Source organism: Ictidomys tridecemlineatus, chromosome 5 (assembly GCF_052094955.1).
Source record: "Ictidomys tridecemlineatus isolate mIctTri1 chromosome 5, mIctTri1.hap1, whole genome shotgun sequence".
NCBI lineage: Eukaryota > Metazoa > Chordata > Mammalia > Rodentia > Sciuridae > Ictidomys > Ictidomys tridecemlineatus.
Window position 1 is genome coordinate 146807739 of NC_135481.1, and position 21496 is coordinate 146829234.

The 21496-nt window shown below is 45.9% G+C and overlaps 1 protein-coding gene across 1 annotated transcript in view; it reads right to left on the reverse strand.

Moving 5' to 3' along the window:
• Positions 1-15506: 15506 nt before the first annotated feature.
• The window catches only part of LOC144377676 (protein FAM169B-like), a 58263-nt gene continuing 52273 nt past the window's right edge, over positions 15507-21496 (reverse strand). Inside the window, exons 7-8 of the mRNA XM_078049069.1 lie at positions 19494-19676; positions 15507-15909 (exon numbers count right to left, since the gene is read on the reverse strand). Of these exons, the coding sequence (XP_077905195.1) occupies positions 15737-15909; positions 19494-19676 (356 nt within the window). The 3' untranslated portion in view covers positions 15507-15736. The remainder of the gene's footprint in view (positions 15910-19493; positions 19677-21496) is intronic.

The window sequence follows — 21496 nt, forward strand, 5'->3', positions numbered from 1 at the left end:
TAACCTAATCAGGAATTAATCCCTGATGGGATTAACTAAGTGGCAGGTGGGGTATGGCTGGAGGAAGCGGTTCATTGGGGGCGTGGCTATGCAGTACATATTTTGTATCTGGTAAGTGGAGTCTTTCTCTGCTTTCTGAGTCCCTTCTCTCTGCCACACTCCTCACCATGATGTTCTGCCTCACCTCGAGCTCCAAGGAATGGAGCCGGCCTTCTATGGACAGAGACATCTGAAACCGTGAGCTCTCCAATAAACTTTTTCTCCTCTACAGTTGTTTTGGTTGAGTCTTTCAGTCACAGCACCGAAACAGCTGACGAATATAGACAGGCATAGAGAAACGGCACGCTGTGGCTGGGAAGATCTTGGGACCTTTTTTTTTTTTTTTTTTTACCAGTCCCAGCTTGGCTTAATAACTAGGGTCTCTTACAGTAAGTCTCCACTGTATTACCTGTCTTGTCGCTGCGGACATAGCTCCGTTTTGAAGCAGATCATCTTTGTTTGCATCAAAACAAGGAGGCAAGGGTGAGCAGTCTGTGATGCTCTGTGTCTTTTTCTTGTAAAGCGCAGAGTGTCCTGCTGCAATTAAAAACACCCATCGCTTTTGCAATTTTTGCAGGAAGGCAAGCAGGTGTCCGCTGCCTGGGACCTTGGCAGCCGGTGAAGAATCTAACCGCACGCCGGGTCAGGGCTTGGTTTGGGCAATGCTGCCATCGTGTGGCCACCGCAGGTATTTCTCTCGGGAAATGGGGTTTTATACCAATCTGCACGCTATCCAAGTCCCTTCTATGTGATCTCCCGATTTTTTGTATTTGTTTGGTATGGGGTGATGTGGGGTTTTTTTTTATTCTGATCAGCCAGAATAGTGGCTCAAGATATAGATTAAACTCAGACGAAAATCATGTTCTGATCTTGCCCCCCGGGGCCAAGGCTTCTCCAGAGCACCCTCCCGGAAAAGTGCTGTGAGCCTCCAATGTGGCGAGTAGCGATTTCTCCTCTGAAGAAGAAAGATTTTCTTACCAATCAAAACGGTCGGAAGATCCAAGGTAATATGGGGCTGTGTCCCTTAGAGTAGCCTTCCCTGAGCCCTCGCTCAAAGTTCCTGGAACCCTCTAAGTGCAGGATCCCAGCCCAGCACGCGGGGCAGGTGCTCAGTAAATAGCTCACAGTTCTTCCCCTCTTCCTCTGGAACCACTAACAACCAAGGCTGAGAGAAAATGAAAGGCTGACACCTAGAATTTGAGAGCTACAGGGGACTGTTAGTTAGAGTGGAGTCTCTCAACTCACCTCTAAACCCCTTGGTGAGATTAAGTTTCTGCTCTCTTAAACTTCATGAAGAGGATTAAATTCCATCACCTGAGCATAGCATCCCCTGTTCCTTTCACCAGTGAGGAACTTCAGGTATCAGGGAGGGAATGGCCGTCCCAGCCCCCACTGTATCCAGACCCCAGGCTGGAAAGCAAATCCTCATTACTACCACCCCCACCTCTAAAGGACAACATTCCTTACAGTGTAGTCATCAGGCCAGGGAAGGAGAGGTGGAGACCTACCCCACTGTCCCCCCCACACACACACACAGTGCTGCACAGGAGGCTTCCCTGAGGGACTTGATGTGAAGACAGCATGGGGACTATGACTCAACTCAGGATGGGCTCTGGGGTCTGGCCACCACTAGGGGCTGTGTGCTGATTTTGGCTCTGCATTAAGTTTGGGGGTACATGGTATCTGCCAGAGAAGCAGAAAGAGTGTGTAGCTATTGGTTTTGAAGTCTTAAAGAGCCAGTCTCATTTGGCAATGGAGGGAAGGGAATGAGAATTTCCCAAATTTGGAGGTTCCAAATTAGATGGGAGATGTGCCCCATTTCCATTCTGGAGTTCTCAAAAGAAAGACACCAAAGAGTGGCCTGAGCTCCAAGATTCAGAAGAGGGGTGTCAGGATGGGCCCAAGTGCAAAGCTATGACATTCCCAAGAAAAGGTGTAAACAAATGATTTCCATGTAGCCAGGAGCACAGAGGACATGGGTTGAGTGGGAGAGGAAGGGGCACCACAAACCACAGTGTCACTTCCTGATTGGGACCAAAGGAGCATCCACTGGTGCCAGCAGGTGCCACACAGCAATTCAAGTGGGGACAGCCACCACCAGCTCAGCTCTTGCTGCTAACTGATCAGGTGCCTGAGTCCACAAACCAAGAAAGAATAGTCATACCTATCAGCTGACACCAGTGTGAGCCAAAAGCAGATGTCCCCATGACACCTTAGAATTGACCCCAGGAAGAAAAAGGTGCAAGGGAAAAGATAGACTGGAAGATATGTGGAATCAGCTGGATTCCATTTTCTGCCATTGGTCACAACAGGAATTAATATATAGACTAAGCTTAGTACAAGTTAGTCAAGTTGTAGTGTTGGCTGTGTCAGATTTAAACTACACACAGTCATCCCTAAATACCCAATGGGGGCTGGCTCCAGGACCCCTGCCCCAGATAACATAGAACCTGGGTACATCCTCCCAGGTGACTAAAATTGTCACTAATTACTTGTGATACCTAATACAACGTAAATGCTATGTGTTTTTATTGTAAAGAAATAATAACAAGTGGGGGAAAGCTATGCATGTTCAGTTATAAAGGAACTTTTTAAAAAATATTTTTATTGCATGGCTGGTTAAATCCAAGATAGACACTGATACAGAACTGGAAGATTAGGGAGGGCTGACTGTACAAAAATAATGAATGTGACACTTGCATAGATTAAAAGAGTGTTGTCCTGAGCCATTTGCCCCTACAGGCTGGGATTTGCCTCTGGGGCAAGGATTTTATTCTCAGGCACAGGCAAAGCCTACGGGACTCAGAGCTGTGCAGTGACTGGCCCAATATTGCATGTCAAAAAGTACCAGGCCTTGGCCAGGCACAGTGGCTCATGCCTGTAATCCCAGCGGCTTGAGAGGCTGAAGCAGGAGGATCATGAGTTCAAAGCCAGCCTTAGCAAAAGTAAGGTACTAAGCTACTCAGTGAAACCTGTCTAAATCAAATACAAAATAGGACTGGGGATGTGGTTCAGTGGTCGAGTGCCCCTGAGTTCCATCCCTGGTACCAAAAAGCAACAAAAAATGGACAGGATAAAAACCAGTGCATACGACAACAAACGTTTCCTATTGCTCAAAATATGTTAAAAATCTTCAGGAAGTTGCCAGAGTAGTCTCTTCTTGGGATATAACCAGAGATTTCTGATAAGAGATTAAAGGGCACACAGAGGCACCCCTGAGTTTGGGAGTCTAACATCAAAAACTCATGGTCTATCACCCACACTTGAAGCAACGGGGGCCAGCGGGACACCAGGCTCATTCCCAGGAACCCTTCACCAGCCTCACTACCCAGCTCCCAAAGGATTCTGAGAAATAAAAACTTCCACAAAGTAGGAAGCAAAATTTCTCCAACTTTTTAAACTATCAGTTGAGATTTTATGGTATTTTCTTTTCCAATATACAAACAATAGGAATTATTCTCATTCTCAAAATATAGCATTACATGCACTATTGAATGTCTTTTTCTAATTTCACACCTACCTACCCCCATCCCACACCCAGAACACTTCTATTACACTTTATAAGATCCCAGGTAGAAGCCAGCCAGAATGGCCATCCCCAGGGGTGTGCAGGGATATCTCACAGTGGGGTTTTGAATTTGCATTTCTGCAATCACTAAGGATAGTGGGGTCCTTGTTTCCACACGTTCATTGGCCTCTTTGATGTCTTCCCCCAAGTTCACAGGTTCTGCAATCATTTGTCTGCAAGAATTGCAAGAATCCTCATTGGAAGGGTGTGACTCCTAGAAAACCTGAAAGTGACTTGTTTGGTGGAATGGAGGTCCAAAAAGAAGAGCCAATGGCACTAAACAGTCAGCTGGCATCAAAGCACTTAGAGGATTTCTCTGACAGGAAGAGAAATTACCCTTTCTTAATATGTCTTATTTGAAACTGAAAATGGCACAGGCTTTTCCTAGAGACAGAAAACCCAGCTGGGTTTGGCCCTGACTATGCCGTGGTGGTTTGGGCTCAATAGAGCATCTGGATCTTCTACACAGTGATATTTTGTGCCATGTATGAAATGAAGGAGTCAGGGAGAGGGGAGGAAGATGGCCAAAAATGTATCTATGGCTTCTCACTCTGGAAACCCAGACCTAACTTTAAAGCTTCCAGGGACAGAGCAGGGGTGTGCCTCCATGGTAGAGTGCATGCCTTGCATGCTTGTGGCCCTGGGTTCAACCCCAGCACCAAAACTAACACTCGCAGCTGCTGTCCAGGCTCTCTCTAGAAAGAGAACTAAGTCAAATTCAAACATTTTAGATTGTTTCCCACAGAAAACAGGGGTTTTAAGAATTGTAACAGGCAGACTCTCTGGGGCTTCTGAAAGTAGCCAAGCAGTTGGACTCATTCCCTCATCTCACCATCAAGGTCTTATCCTGAAAGACCTTGGAACAAAACTCAGCCAGCCCTCCCTATCCAGGGGTTCTACATCAGGGAACACAACTGACCTCAGAGTGTGCTGAGACCCAGGATGGCTGCGTCAGCACTGACCACCGACAGACTTCTCTTCTTGTTCTTATTCCTAGGAAATGCAGTATAACAATTACTTCCATAGCATTTACATTGTATTAGTTTTTGTCCGTCATCCAGAGAGGATTTAAGGTATGCAGGAAGGCTGCATTGGTTCTATGCAAAGGCAACATTATTTTATATAAAGGACTTGAGCATCCAAGGGTGTTGGTGTCTGTGGGGAGCCTAGAACCAATCCCCCCAGATTCTGAGGGATGACTGTACCCAATGTTGAAACTGCCTAAAACCCCACTCCCTGAAAGAGAACTTGTTCTAGGGCCCAGTGCATCACAGTGAATGTCTATCACCAGTAGCATACCCTGAACTCTAAATGCAAGCTTCCACCTGGCCATGGAGCCTCAGGTTGTCCACCCACATGAGTCAGTTCATGAGTACAGGGTGGAACAGCCCTCAGGACAGTGCCTTTCATGGGGCATGGGCCTCCAGCCACTGCCTGCAAAGGACATGGGACCCAGGGACAGCCGCCTTCTATGACTTCTTGGTGCAATTTATAATATTCATTTTGATGTCAAATTTTTTTTCCCTGAAAACTCTCTTTGAGTGAAAAAGGGCAGGCATTTAGAAAACAGCCATTACTAGTGAAATGACTACTGCTAAAAGTTCAGGCAGCCAAAGCAAAAACATATTGAACTTTGTCAAAATACATGAAAAGCTGCTGAACATCATTAGTGATCAGGGATACGTGGATCAAAACCCCAATGAGAGGCCACTTTACACCCACAAGAAAGGTAGCTATATCAAAAAGACAGAAACAATGTTGGCTAGGATGGGGAGAAACTGGATCCTTCATAAATGGCTAGTGGGAAAGTAAAAAAGGTGACAGTTTGAAAACTATTTGTCAGTTCCTCAAAATGCCAAACTTCAAGTTTTCATACAACCTATAAATTCACTCCTATGTGATACCCAAGAGAAATAAAAATATATATTCACAAAAAGTGCATAGATGTTCATGCAACGTTACTAATGATTTTCTCAATTTGTCATTCTAGCCAAAGCAATACTCAATCTAAAATTCCATCCACTGGTGAACAGATAACAAACCACCCTACCACATATCCATATAATGGAATATTATTGATTGGCAAAAAGCAATGATGCATAGACACACACTACGATGTGGATGAATCTTAGGAAGGTGATCTAAGTGAAGAAAACAAAGAGCCACACAGTGACATGTGGAGATTCCACTCCCATGATGTGTCCAGAATAGGCCAATCTTTAGGGAGAAAATACAGATCACAGCTGCCTGGGCTGAGGGGTGAGTGAAAGAGGGGAGACTATTAATGGATAGTTTCTTTGTGGGGGGGATTGTGGTGGTGGTAGAAGTCTGTAAATATATTAAAAATCACTGAATTGTGTACTTTAAATGGGTGACTTTTATGTTTGTAAATTAGGTCCCAACAGAGCTGTTAAAAAATAATAGGCAAGACGACAGAGAAACTGAATAGTAAACAAAATTGATTTCATAAACCAACATACCACACACAAACATAAGCATATAGACATTCTGAGCAGAAGGGACTCGCACTGAGGCTCAGCACTGACATTGACTCTGCCACCTGGGGAGCAGAATTGCCTAACTCTGTGGTCAATTTACATGTCCTTATATGAAGTCACAAAACACATCAGGTTTTCTTCCCTGAGATGATTTTTTTTTATTGAACAATTACTTCATCAAATCCCTGAGATAATTTTATCCAAACATTTTCACGTAAAGAGAAAACACTAGCCACTCATTGCGAACAGCACAATGTTCACAGCACCCCCATCATTTTAAAGGGAACATTCCAAAATCATACACAGAGCACCGTTCAGCTGCAGATGCCAGTCCATTTCTGTGGTCTAGCCTTCTTTGCAGAGAACCCAGATGCAAAGAATGAGGGTGTGGGGCCTAAACTCTACCCTATTCGACTGGACCCTTCCCTCTATGTAACTGGTGTAAGAGAGAAAACACTCCAGTGGACACTCAGGAAGAAACCCCGTCTGGAGAGAACAGTTTCCTAGGTCAGTAATCATGCTTCACTTATATCTCCAGGGTCCAGCAAAGAACTGATCCCTGAGAAAGCACACATTCATTGTATGACAGGATGGATGGATGGATGGGTGGATGGACTGATGGACAGAGAGATGGATGAGTGAATGAGTGGATATACGGAGAAATAAATAGAAGGAAAGAGGAAATGAGGGTGGATGACTGGATGGGTGGAAGCTAAATGAATGGAAAGACGGATGGAGGGATGAATCAATGGGGAGCCATAAAGATTAGGTGATATATGGTTGGGGAGATGAGTAGAGAAAGAGAGGGAACAAGGGTAGCTGGATAGATAGATGGACATACAGACAGACAGATGAATGGACCACTGGATTCTTGGATGAAAATATAAGTAACAGAAGACCCACCACATGTGTCCTTTGACCACTCAGAACCACAGGTGCACTTCTAGAACTGGGGACTGCTGCTGGTCTCCTCACCACCCCAAGGTGTGAGGCTCCAGGAAAGGCTTTGACTACCTCACTAAGAATACAGAAGCCCACTGTACAGGGCTCTGCCCAGTAACTGTGCCAGCGGTGCTCTATGGGACTAGGGACACAGTGGTAACCAGAAAGGCTAGGGCTGACCCTGATGGAGGCTCTTGGAGCAACAGTGGGATGTGATGAAAAAGTTGCAGAAGCACCAGTTCATGGTTCTGTCACTTGAGAAGGAAAGGAGAAGGAGGTCAGGAGGAAGACCTGAACTGAGACCAGATGTATGGGTAGGAATCAACTTGACCTCATGTGTGTGTGTGTGTGTGTGTGTGTGTAGAGAGAGAGAGAGAACACGCATGCCCACGGCAATGAGTGGCATGTGTGCAGACCCCAAAGAAGAACTGCTGAGACCCACCATCCTAGGCAACCAGGACACAAAGGGCAAGGAGTACAACAAGCGGGGCCCGTGGCGACAGGCCCCTGGGTTCTCAAAGGCTACAATAAGCCACGGAGGGCTTTGGGGGACCCTCGGTGATGTGATCAGATCTGTATTCACCTAAAAGTGGATGGACTGTCTGCCTCAGTGATGTGGCTCCCTGGCTGCTGAGCCACACAGCAAGCCCACTAATCCCCACAGAGAGCAGCAGTGGAGCTGCCGAGCGCCGGTCTGTGGGGCAGGGGCGTGGGCTGTGAGCACTGGCCAGAGTCGCCCAGAGCCCTTCTTCCAACTCAGGCCTGAGGCGCAGCAAGCCAGGGCGCACAGGCCTGTGGATCCCACGGTGGGTCTGCCTAACTGAGTGGACCGTCACTCCACACAGTGCCAGCTCTGAACCACCCGAGCATCCACGATCCACTTCCTAGGATGTTGAGATTATACGTAATAGGTGAGAAAATGGAAGTGGGGCAGACCTTAATGGAGTTCAGACTCATGGGTTGGCCAATAACATCAGTGCTTTTCCAAAACCTGATGAGCACAAATTTGGACCAATTGCCTTGAACCAAGTGCTCTATAAACCCCTAGATTAGCAGCAACCTCTCTTGGGTCCCCACTTGCCCTGCGGGTATTCTATCTCTATTCACACCCGAATAAATCCCACTCTTACATTCCCTCATCCTCATCTGTGGATTTCACTCTTCAGACTCAGGAGTCAAGAACCCAGAAAGAAGAAGGCAGTGGTGAACGGCTGTGGTCTGCTGCGACACTGGAGGGGACAGCCACCATTAAGAGATGGAACCTGGGGGCTGGGGATGTGGCTCAAGCGGTAGCGCGCTCTCCTGGCATGCGTGCAGCCGGGGTTTGATCCTCAGCACCACATACAAACAAAGATGTTGTGTCCGCCGAAAACTAAAATGTAAATAAAATATTAAAAAAAAAAAGATTACAGATCAGGGCTGAGAATATAGCTTAGTCAGTAGAGTGCTTATTTTATTTAAAAAAAAAAAAAAAAAAGAGTTGGAACCTGTTTCTCGGCTGCAGAGGCCTGCAACTTATGCAGATCCCACCTGCCAGCAAAAGGGGGAAACCCGGGTTCATCAGGAAGGTCTGTCAGCTTTCCCTAGGAAAACCCCATTGCACATCAGCAATGGCAGGGCCCAAAGGCAGAGAAAGTTCCACCTCCGCAGCTCCCAGAGAGCAGGCTCTAGGGCCCAGAAGCCTCCTGGATCCTGAAAGGCAGGCAGCAGTGGGAGACATTCAGCTGGCTTTACCAGCCTGGGGCAGATGGTGGCTGGGCTCTGCGTCCCTGCATGGCCAGGCACAGGCCATCAAGCAGGCTCTGGAGCTATTTCAGAAGTGGGGAGTTAAGGTCACATATGGATCAGTCCATTTCTTTTAGTGACTTTTACTATCACACTGGGAGCCACTCATATGTCAGAGAGGCCATCAGCCCAAATAGTACCCATCTAAGTTAGGTGATAGCGGACCCCCACTTATAACCCACTAAAAGTCCTCCTATATGTGGGCTGAGATAGGCATGAGACCTTTGGTAGGTACAATCCTGGCCAGGTCCTGCTCTCAGGGAGCTCTGAAGTCACCAAAGGCTCCCAGGAAAGGAAACTGTCCCCTTGGAAACCTCTGGTGTCCGTGATCTCATGGTCCCGACAGAGCTGAACCTGAAGAGGATTTCTGTAGTACAGAGGGGGACAGCGTGGCCCTTCCCTGAGCTCACTTCCACTAAGGCAGGGAGATCTTCACATGGTTCCAGTGCAGCCTCGCAAATTAACCCTGAGGTTTAGAAATCATATTAGTTTAACCAGTAATCTTCTGAAATCTTTTGGAACTGCCAACATTTGGGGAAAAAATTCCCACAACTCTGTAGAATGCTCCATGCTTAATGAAGTCCTTTCTCTGTCTCCAGTACTGGGCACACACTGGAAGCCGGAGGTAGGCAGGCCCTGTGGCCACTATTTCAAGAACAAGAGGCTAGGCAGAGCCACATGGCTCTTGGGCCTGGATCCTGGGGAGCAAGCCAAGCCTCTGGAGGAGCCAGGAGCTGGGCAGCTCGTGTTTCTGCCACAGCTTCCCCACCAGCCCAGGGACCGCCACTGTCCTCTTAACTTCCTTCCCTTCCAGCTCAGCCCAGAAAGGCCTCAAGGGTAGTCCAACTTCCTTTTCATTCTCTGCACAATCTTGACCGTTCTTCAGATTTTCCAGTTCTTCTCCACAGATCTGCTTCTGAAACCAGAAAGGAATTCATAAGCATTCCAGTTAACCACCACAATGAGGTCATCCTGGACATTCGGGGTCTGTGGGTGTCCTGCCCTGGCTTATCCTTGCAACTTCATACTGAGGTTTAAAATGATAAGCCAAGTTCAAGCACCCCCCCACAAACCAGCCCCAGAGAAACCACATTTTATATACAAGAGTGTGTATACACACTGAACAGACTGAAGGACAGCCCAGCCTCAGGAGATTTGAGAAAGGGAGTCAAAGAAGCCTTGCAATTGACCCTCCATGTCTGCTCCTCATCCACAGATTCAACTAACCATGAATTGACTATATACTTTATTTCTTGTCCTTATTCCCTAAACACTACAGAAGAATGGCTACTTGCACAGCAATTAGACGGCGTTAGGTACTAAAGGTCATCTAGAGATGGTCTGAGGTATAGGCAGGATTGCACAGGTTATATGCAAATATGCCACCATTTGATATAAGGGACTTGAGCATCCCTGGATTCTCATATACAAGGGGGTCATGGAACCAGTTCTCCACAGATACTAAAAGACAACCATAATTTAAAAGCTGGCACTTTTGCTTGAGTGTGCAGGCACACTGTCAGGCATTACAATGCCCTGGACCCCTGCTGAATCCTCCAAGAGCCTTCAAAGTTTAAGACAGGATCAGGGGAAGAAGCCAAGCACAATGTTCTCTGCTCAGTGGACTGGTAGGCTCTTCTGTTTACCAGTCTTTCTGTTGTGAACCGAAGAGAATGAGAGCCCCTTTCTGCCTGATGGTTGGAACTAATGTCAGACACAATGCAGCTTTCCAAGGCAATCCAGCATTTACTGGGATGTTTTATGCCTTCATGTTGAATCTTCTATTGCAGAATAATCTATTCACCAAATTGAGCAGTATTGCCCTACAACGTACAATTGTTAAGTTTGGGAGTTTAACATAATTACTCACTCCTTAGGGACCGAAAAACAAAGACTTTTCTGTACCAGAACAAATGAATCTTATCACAATTACACTATGTGGGTAGGTATCTGGTGTGGCTTAAAAAAAAAAATACTGAACAACCAGCCACCAAGAAATATTCAGCAACCATCCTTCCCCAAGACTCCATTTTACAATTACTCAGGATTATGCAAAAACTTAATGCAATATTCCATTTTTGTGCAATCTGCTCTGGAGAGGCAGGGGAGGAAAGCAAGACAAATTTGTCTTGCTTTTGTTCTGCCTGAATGACACTGGTCCACGGCAGAATTTGAAATTCAGATTTTTCAGTATTTCCTTAACGATGCAAGACTACGGCTGATTCCCATGTGTTCTCGGTTTCATTTTGGCTCATTAGAGCCTGTCCAGCTTAGAGACAAGACCACAAAAAGTCTAATTACACAAGGTTCTCCTCATCCCACCCTTCTCCCTGTGCCATATAGATTCTAAGGATAAACCAATACAGCCAACTGCCAAGGAGAAGCCCACAGCCGGTCATCTAAGGAGCTACCTTGCAGGTTCAGGTCACAGCTTCAGGAAACAAGGGCAACATAATGACCAAAGAAACAAGAAGCTCATGAGATAACACACCATTGCCATACCTGTGGCCATCTCCATCAGCAAACTCTGTGGGTCTGTCCCCCAGAGAAGTCTGCTCAAGATTGCTCAGGTCCTCCTTGGAATTTCCAGGGTGAACTGCCCTCCCTAAGCAAGAGAAGAAGATAAACAAATGGGGGCTGGTTCCAAGGGGCAGAGCAATTTAACACCTGTGGGATCCTTCCAAATGTACCGATGGCCCTAACCTCATTCATCTTCTTGACCTTCACATTAACCCTTGCTACACTGCTCTCCAGAGGATGAGAAGAGCTGCCAGGTGCCAGCAGACATAAAGTGGTGGTACTACTCAAGCATTTCCGAGCTAGACTTGAGATCTGTTCTTCAAACAAGAACAATTCAGGCATTCAATGGCATCAAGTTTCCAGACCCTTCTCTGCCTCCAGATGAGGTTACTCAAGAAAGGCCATACCACCATGTTAATTGAGCCTCACCCCCGATCCCCACCAAAAAGAGATGACTGTCTTGTCCTACTGTGTGCCTCCCCACTGAACACCCCCAAATCCATGGGGGTTCAGATTCCTAGGGAAAAATGCATGTTTGCCTTCAATCTGAAAATATATATACAACATATATATATATATATATATATATATATACATTCAGCTGGCTTTACCAGCTAAAATATAAACACATTATTTAATTGTTATCAATACGAGTACATTTTAAAGTTTCTTTAGAGAACTATAAAATTAGCAAAATTTGGTTTGGCAAGATTTAACTCTAAGCACTTTAAAATACCAGCACACTTTAGTTCTCTCTGATAAATCAAGTTTTTATATCATACAGCAGTAGTTGTTCATGTACTTTATTAGCTTAGAAATGAGTTCAGAAGCCTTTTCAGTCTAATTCACTACTGTATCCCTGGAACCTAGAAAAGTGCCCAGTATATATAGATGTCTCATTATCACATATTAAATAAATTGGTGAATGGATATGTGAGTGAGTGAGGGAGGGACTGAAATGGATAATCCTTTACCAATTTTTCAACTTCCCTGAGGTTATTTTGTGTTATGGACTACAACATGCTAATAAAATATTAACTTGAATTTTATTCCTAAACAATTAAGGTTCAGTGGATTTTTTTAGGGAATGCACTTATTTAGGAGCACAAGTACAAATAACTCAGAACCAACCACAGAAGCAAGTCAAGGAGGCACTTATTTCCATCCAGGGCTGCAGTGGATGACAATGGCCACGAGATGGAGCCACACAACCTGTCAAAGAAAAGCAGTACAGAAAAGGCGTCCAGACTCGTGATTTTGCCCTCCACACAGTTCAGCAGAGCATATCACAGGAAATGACCATTGCTGCTGCACTGTACAACAAGCTGAAGCAAGTTTAGAACTGAAGCTTGGGTCCTGGGATGTGACTCAGCGGTAGGGATCTCGCCTAGCATGCACAAGGCCCTGGGTTTGATCCTCAGCACCACAAAAATTGAAAAAGAATAATAAAATGAAATGAAAAAGCTAGTCAGAGAAAGAATTTCAGTTTGCTGGACATCAGACTTTAGAAAAGTAAGCCTGCTTCCCCATCTCAAATTGTTCACATCTCTTTTCACACAGTTCCTCTTCTTAAAAAAATAAAAATAAAAAATTAAGTGTAAGCAAAGTGTTTTCCTTATGAATAACAATGAATCCATGAAGTTTTCCTGGAGAAAGAAAGCAATATTGTGAACCTACAGAAGGAGAAAGAAGAACTAAATTCTTAAAGCAGCGTGCAATTAGTTCCTGCCTCCAGCAACATTTTTGCAAAAGAACATTTCACTGTTGATGTATTCGGTTTCATTCCCTCCAGTAAAGAAACTTAAGGCATGTGCAGACTGACTGGGAAATCACATCAGATGGAATTATGATCCTATTGGTCAAGTTTCAAAGGCTTCACATGTAACTGAAGTGTAGGAAGAAAGAAATTTCCCACAAACTCAAAAGGTCTGAAAAATCTGTAAATATTTTGAGGACCATTATAAGCCACAGATGTTATCAACGGCCAGGATTGTGCAAACTTTAAAAAGACCTCGTCCACAAATGAGGCTGCTTCGAAAATAGATTTTAAAACATTTGCAAGGAGCCCAAGTGAATTTCCCTTTGAAATGTTGTAAATGGTTCATGCTTTATTTAGAGTAAGAAGCAATCGGCTCCACTGGGCTTCTTGCTTATGATGCTATTTCTACCGCACATGAAATTGTAGGAAACCTCCAATTAACAGTCAGAAATTAAGGGACAAGAGAGAGAACTTGAAAAACAAGTGAAGAAAGAATCACTAATTAAAGACAGAAACTGGGTGGCCTGGTGTGATGGCCAGGGAAGAGAAGATTCTGGAATGTGCCTTGTGTGGCGACCGGTGGGAAATTCTAGTCGGCTAACACTTGCTGATTTCCATGAAGGGAGAAGCAGATTAGAAACTGAGCAAGTGCAGAGCATCTGTGTGGATCCGTGATTGCATTTGCAGCCCCACTCACCAACTCGGAAAAAAACCTGGGATGTCAGCACTAGCTGACATAATGGTTACAAGATGAAGCTGGTTGGCAGAAAACCTTCCTGAGTGAATTAAAATCCTGACTCTGGGCCCTGGGGGAGACAAGAGAGTGTGGGTGAAATTGGGAACTAGCCATGCTTTACCCAGGGAGTGAAAATATTATAAAATTATAAATTATAGAGTTTTAGTGATCTAATTATACCCTAATTATAATGATAACCCTTCCTTCCTTCAAGGGACTCAAGCATGCTTCTGAAATATTCTCTGTGTAAGTCCTATCATTGGCTGTTTGAAAGTAGATGTTGGTGAATCTCAGAGTGAATTAAAGTGACAGATCTGGCATCTGACTCCCCGATCAGCTTCCTCTGACCAGACCACACCGACTCCCAGCTCTTGAAATAACCCCCAGTGGAATTCTCCAGGAGGAAGCCATCTCCCCAATTAGGCAAAAGTCGTCCTCCTCCTCCCTGACCCCCTAGGGCCTCTGTGGTTTCCACATTCCAACATGCAATCCATTTTCTTTTTCCATCCCAGCCAAGCAACTGCAACCTCCAAGCACAAAGGCCATGGTCTCATTTGTGAGGCCCGTCCATAAACTCACACGGCTGGTCAGCTCAGTGCCCAGGGATACAGACTGGCTTCCCTTCCATCCTAACTTGATGCCACAGGGCAAGTCACTTAACCGCCTCATTAGGATCACAGTCGTGGCCCTGCCACGGCCTCCTTCCCTGGTACCTAGTCACCCCATTAATATCTGTAAAAATCCATTAAACCTTCCAGCTGAAAGGTGCCATAAAAGCTAAGCCTATTACTATTATCATCAATAAACTCCAAGGCACTCTTGCCTGTCACCACCTGAGGTAAATCAGTCACCCAGGTGGAGAGAAAACCAGGCACCTCAGGCCTATCAACCCCCTAATGAGCCATCTGCAGCCACAGAAATGTCCAAAGTTGACTTTGCCAGCAGCTCCCGTTCCAGAAGGGAAGAGAGCCAAGGCTTCAATTTGGGACAGTGAATTTAAACTGTTAGAATCCCCTGGTCTCCCAGGCACACACAGTCCCTGTGGCTTGAAGGGCTACTCCAACCCTGCCCTGGACCCTTACCTTGAGTGCGGAGCTTAGAGAGGCCTGCCACGTGCAGTCCTTCCCCACTTGGGTGAAGGGGAAAGAACACGGTCAGAAAGCAGCTTGGAAATCCAGAGACAGTGGGCATTCCCTGCTGACTACTTAAAAGACATCTCACCTCCTGCCTCCCTTGGGAACCGCCAGCAAGGCCCTGTCCTCTCTTGAAAACAACCCTCCATTCAAACGCCAGACAAACTCACTGGGGCGCTGTCTTGAAAAATCCAGAACTGAAGACACCGTGTGTGTCCATCAACAGGAAAGAAATAAGGACACATCAGTACAGCATCATACTATGCTGCCGTTAAAAAGAATTAAACAAAGCAACGATTTAAAGAGCATTGTATGGTATGGCCCTTGACATAGGTGTGTGCTCCCCTCAGAGGAGACAGGGAAGGGAGACGTGCTGCTCCCAGCAAACCCCTGGGCATCTTGTGAATTTTCATCCACGTGCACACCTCGCCTGTTCAAAATAATCTTTGCAACTGATTCTAAATTAGACAGAGGCAATGGATCTTCTGAGATGTTTCACTGATCTATTGAAACTGTTAAAGGGGAGAGCCCCTCGACCTCAGAGATCCTGATTGTCAAGTTGGGGGAGATCTTTTTGAGCAAGATGGACGGGAACATGTGCTTCATTCAGGAAGGAAGTGTAGAAAAAAGGATAAGATGCCACCAGCCAGGTCTCATCCCCTTCTTTGTCCTTGCCATAACCTCAACAGAAAAAAAAAAAACACCTACAGGGGTCTGAATTAAACAGTGGAAGTTAATCTGTACTGATTATGGACACTAGGCATAACTAGGACTAAGGGCACCGTTCCTGTTCCACTCACCCTCTGCAAGTCTTGCCTGCTGCTGAACCTTGAGCCAGATGTTGACACGCTGACCCCGGGCCCCCAGGGCCTCCACCTCCCACAGGCGGCCTCGCTCCTCTGGATGGGCCAACAGGAACTGCCTACAGACTGAGAGAGAGGAGAAGGAGCATAAGTCAGAAGACCCCCCACAACCCTGGTTCACTCGGGGCCAGCTCTCCCGTGTCTGCAGACTCAGGCAGCTTCCAATTCCTCCTGCAGCAACCCCAGCTCGCTGCTCTGATCCCCACTACCCTCAAACCACTCTCTCAGCAACCTCTCATGGACACAGAATTCTCACCTGCTCATGGGGGCTCCCATCCTGTACTGGTTTTCTAGGGCTGCTCTAATAAAATACAGTTGTCCCATGGCAACCAAAGGGAATTGGTTTGCAGGAGCCACTGAAGACACAAAATCCAACGTCCATACAGTTGCACTAAATAGTGTGGTCTTTGCATGTAACTATGCACATCTTCCCGTAGACTTTAAATCATCTCTAGATGATCTTTAGTACCTAATGCATGTAAATGCTATACAAATAGTTGTTATAGTTGTTACAATCCATGATTGGTTGAATCTGCAAATTTGGAACTTGCAGATATGAAGGGCTGACTATACCACAGAAATTCATAAGACAGAAATTTATTTCTCACAGCTCTGGAAGCTGGAAGTTCAAGACCCAGGTGTGACAGGTTTGGTTTCTCCTGAGTCTCTTCTCCTTGAGAATTGCTGTCTTCTCACATGGCCGTTTCTGTGTATAGAGATCCCTAGTGTCTCTCTCTGTTCTTAAAAGGACACCAGCCATATTGAATTAGGGGTCTACCTGCATAAGCTCATTTCTCTTTAGGGACCTTTTAAAGTCCCTACATCTCCAAGTACAGTTATACCACAGGCTTCAACATTTGGAGGGACACTATTCAATCCCTAATGCCATCCCACTTAGGTTTTTGGTTGTTGTTGTTTTGTTTGTTTGTTTTTGTTTTTGGCTGAGGACTGAACTCAGGGACACCTCTGAGCCACATTCCAAGATATGGGATCTCACTAAGTTGCAGAGGCTGGCTTTGAACCTGCGACCCTCCTCCCTCAGCTTCCCAAGTCACTGGGACTACAGGAGTGCACCACCATGCCCAGCTCCATCCTTCCTCCCTGACCAGCCTCCTCTGCCTTCCCTCCTCTCCCATGGAAGCTTCCAAACTCATTGTCCACCAGACTCCTGGATTCCAGAGGCCCCTCACTGACTTGTGAGCCCATATTCACAGGATGAGCATCTTCACATGACAGTGCCCCGACTCCAGGCAAATGATAAAATGCTTTTGGTCCCGAAGGTGTCCATGGGGACTTCAAGTCTGCTCCTAACCTTTGAAGGGTCCAGGGCAAGAGTGCAGGTGGAAACATACAGAGCACCATGCTATTATAAAGGTGGAAACTGTGCCAGGAAAGTGGTAGATCTCACATGTTCTGCCCTCCTTGCTGACAAATATAACTTCCTAACAACCGAGAAAGCCAGTTTTAAATTTAGAATTCTTGGACACCTTGGAATTGTGCATCAGAATGTGGCAACACCAAGAGAGCCAGCCCCCAGTCTCCAACCCACTGCCTTCCCCGGCCTCCTCCTGCTCACCCCCACTCACACTCCATCTACATCCCACCAACAGCCATCCCTGAGGCCGACAGTTGTACAGATGGGTGCCATGGTTCACCAGCATGGACACAGATCCAGGGATGGAGTCAGGCCCTTGGCAACACTGGCAGGAATTTGGGGGTTCTGGTATTCTGAGTGGATTTAGAGGGAGCCATATAGACAGGGGTGGGTACATCCCCTTGAGCCCATGGAGTCCTCAACCCATGGAGAGGGATGCAGCGGAAAAAAGGACTCAAAGCCTGGAGCTTGGAGCAAAAGTCCTCTTGTCCAGCTGGAGGGCAAGACTGCACTCAGTAAAAGCCTGACAGCGGGGTGTGGGTGGCTGAAGCCCCAAGAGAAATGTGATTCAGAATCAGCCCTTTCAAGTGTTTGCTGATGGAGCAGAGGAGGGGCAGTGGGGATCCACAGCACTGGCCCTGGCAACATGGGATCTTTGGCTTCTTTAGCAAGATAACCTGACATCCTGAGGTGCCCTGCACTGGAAAAACCAGCTTTCTCTAGAGACCCTTAGGGGGCCTGCACCAGGGCAGGGCAACTCTCTCCAACAGAGGCCTCAGAATTGAAGCAAGAATGAGGAGAAGAGATTGGCAGGGTGTGGATGTAGATGTAGGACCAGCTGCCTGGGCCCCAGAACTGCCCAGCATCTGAAAGTGAGCTGCACAGTGCGGGCATCCTTGAGCACTCTGCAGAAACTCAAGGCTCTCCAGAGTTTAATAATAACAGCCAGAGGGTCTGAAAAATACCAAGAAACAACTAAACCCACTTGAGGGAAAATCGTTTGTGCCTGCTTTCTTTGTGATTTCAGAGCAAGAGAAGTTTATTTGCCTTTCCAACTTTCCTGTCCATTGTTCTCTTCATACCAGAAGGACCCTGGAAACTCAATACTAAGGATTCAAAAAACATCTGAATGACACAAAGTGAGGCAAGGCCAAATTGAGCTAGTGTCCTTTCACGAGGTGACAAGGGGATCTGAAGAGATCTCTCCAGACACCCACTCTTACTGACTCAGAGTGATGTCTAGCAATTGAGTTTCCTCTGGCAAATGCAAACAAAGAATAGAAACCACTTGGAAAGAGATGCAGTAGGGTGATCGTGGAGGAGGGAGAGGCCTCCTTTTGTGGTGAAGGTGTCAGGGATCTTGGAACTCACTGCTTGTGCAGTGTCTTTCCATCATCTCCTGCCTACCCACAGCTCCTGGACTCTCCCTGTGGCTTCTAGTTCAATGGACAAAGTGATGAACTATAAGCTTCAGTTGAATGAGCCGAGTTACTGGGAGGATCCCGGCAGCAGTTCCCTGGATTCCACTTCTCCCTGAGGTTGATGATTTGTTTCTGATTACAGATGGTCCTTGACTTACAACGAGGCTGCCTTCCCCAAACACATCAGAAGTTGATAATTTGAAAATGCATGTAATACTCCTAACTGACTGAACCTCACGGCACAGCCCAGGCTACCTTAAACGTGTTCCGAACACTTACCTCAGCCTACAGCTGGACAAGCTCATCGAACACAAAGTCTATTTTATAATGAAGTGTGGAATATTTTTGTGCAATTTATTGAACATCTGTATCCAAAAACCACTGGCAACACAGCCTCCTGTAGACTCTTGACTATTTGCCCTAGCCATCACGTGGCTGACAGGGATCTGTGGCTCACTGCCTGTTCCCACCGTCTCAAGAGACGGTATGGGACCACATACTGCTAGCTCAGGAAACATTAGAAATTCAAAATTTGAAGTACACATCCTACTGAATGTGTATTGCTTTCACACCACTATAAAGTAAAAAAAAAAAAAAAAAAATCCTAAGTCAAATCATCATGAGTCAGGGATCATCTGCATATTCAAATCCACTTCCCAGGTTAGGAAAGCTTTACTCCCAGAGATCAAAAATGAGGTCTCTGTGCTAAAACTGTGGAAGACTTCTCAGGAGGGAGGCAAAGCCAAGGCCTGCTGTGCCCCGAAGGGCTCCATCTGCTCAGAACCACCTAGAATGCACACGTGTTATTCACCACTGTTACCCAAATTCCTTCACACACCATGCAGTGGGCTGACCTTGGTACATGGCAGGAGAGATTGGGCAACTGAGGCCCAGGGCATCATCTTCTCGGAATGTCTCACAGAAGTCCTGCAGCATGGCTGTCCCCAGACCTTGGCGACGATGTTTCCTCCTGACAAACACAGTATCCAAGACAGGCAGCAGATAACATGCACCAGTGCCATCGCCACACAGGCTGCCTGCAGGGGAAGCAGGAGACACACATTGTTTCCTGGGCTGGATGCTGCTCCACCAGGACCCTGTGGGACCCTTGCACAGCCAGTGTCATTGATATCACCTGGAAGCAGAGTTAGTTTCACAAGCTAAACAACTGGCGCTAAAACAGCAGACGATTCCAAACCACCAGACTCTAACTGACCCCTATTATTAATTGCTACAAGGGCAGTCCCTGGACCACTGCACTGAAGTGAAAAGCAAACCTGGGAGACTGAGCGGAGCAGGTGGCTCATGTACCCAGACTCTTCAGATCTCTCCCTTCACTGAGACCTTCAGAGCCAATGACAATTATCTGAAAAACATCAAAGCCCTCTTTGGAAAAATGAAACCTGAAGCCAGAGGATGTGGGCTAGGAGACCATCCCAACCTATCTCCGGAGTATGGACAAAAAGGACTCACCATGTCCCTTTATAGCAAAATGCACGCACTTCCTATATCCACATCCCTCTGCATGTGATTTTGAAGTTCTTCTCCTCAAGAGATGGGGTCTGTTTCTCTCCCCCCTATAGTCTAGCTGGCAACAGGGAGAGATCTGAAGAGTCTGAGCAACAGAATAAGGCCAAGTGACAATACACCAATTCTGAGCCTGGGCCTCAGGCATTCGGTGTCTGTCTACCACCCGCCACAAAAATAAGCCTAAGCCAGGGCTGGGGTTGTGGCTTAGTGGCAGAGTGCTTGCCTAGCACATGTAAGGCACTGTGTTTGATCCTTAGCACCACATAAAAAAAAAATTTAAAAAAAATAAAGGCATTCTGTGAGATGGACATCATTACCCTAGGTACTTGTATGACTGTACATATGGCGTGACGCTATATCTTGTACACCAGAGAAATGTAAAGTTGTGCTGGAACAATGAATCAAAATGCATTTTGCTGTCATATATAATATCTAATGTTTTAAGTTTTTTTTAGTTTTGTTATATGAAAATAAATAAAATTTGAAAAATAAAATAAAGGCATTCTGTCCATCTGCAGCTACAAAAAAAATTTTTTTTTTAAATAAACCCAGGCCATCACAGAAACATGGCTCAGGCACCTTGGTGGTCCCAGCCAACCTCAAACCAGCTTCAAGAACAAAACCACCTACCTGGCAGGTAGTTACCATGAACACATAGCAAGTCCAGCCGAGATCAGAAAACCACCCACTGAGCCCAGCCCAGAATATCAACCCAAGGAATTGTTAGTTAAATAAACATTCATGTCAAAAATGAATGAGTAGAGCAACCAGCTTCTCAGGAGTTTCAGACGGGAGGATTGAGAGAGAGTCCAAGGCCAGCCAGGGCACAGTAGTAAGAACCTGTCTCCTGCAGATGCAGCTCAATAGTGGAGCGCTTGCCTAGTATGTGTGAGGCCTGGGTTCAACCTCTAGTACTGGAAAATGGAAGAAAGAAGGAAGGGAGGGAGGAAAGGGGAAGTGGAAGGGAGAGAACATAATCTAAGTCTAACAAGGAACCTCAACTCACTTGAGACAGTAATTGTAAAATATTTGTAATCTCAGCCTCAACATGCTTGAGAAGATAATATCAACTTGTTTGAAATTCTATGACTTCAATTGACAAAAATGAGAACAATGTCCCCCTAATGTTAAGTTTCCAAAGCTGAGAAGGTGTAAATTTATATAAAGATGCAATTCTATTCGCCATAGCATTAAAACACAGCAAATACTTAGGAGTATATTTAACAAAACAAGTGCAAGCCTTGAGCAGTAAAAAGTACAAGTTATCTGAGGGAAACCAAAGAGCTAAATGAATGAAGAGAAATTCCATGTTCACTGGTCAAATTAC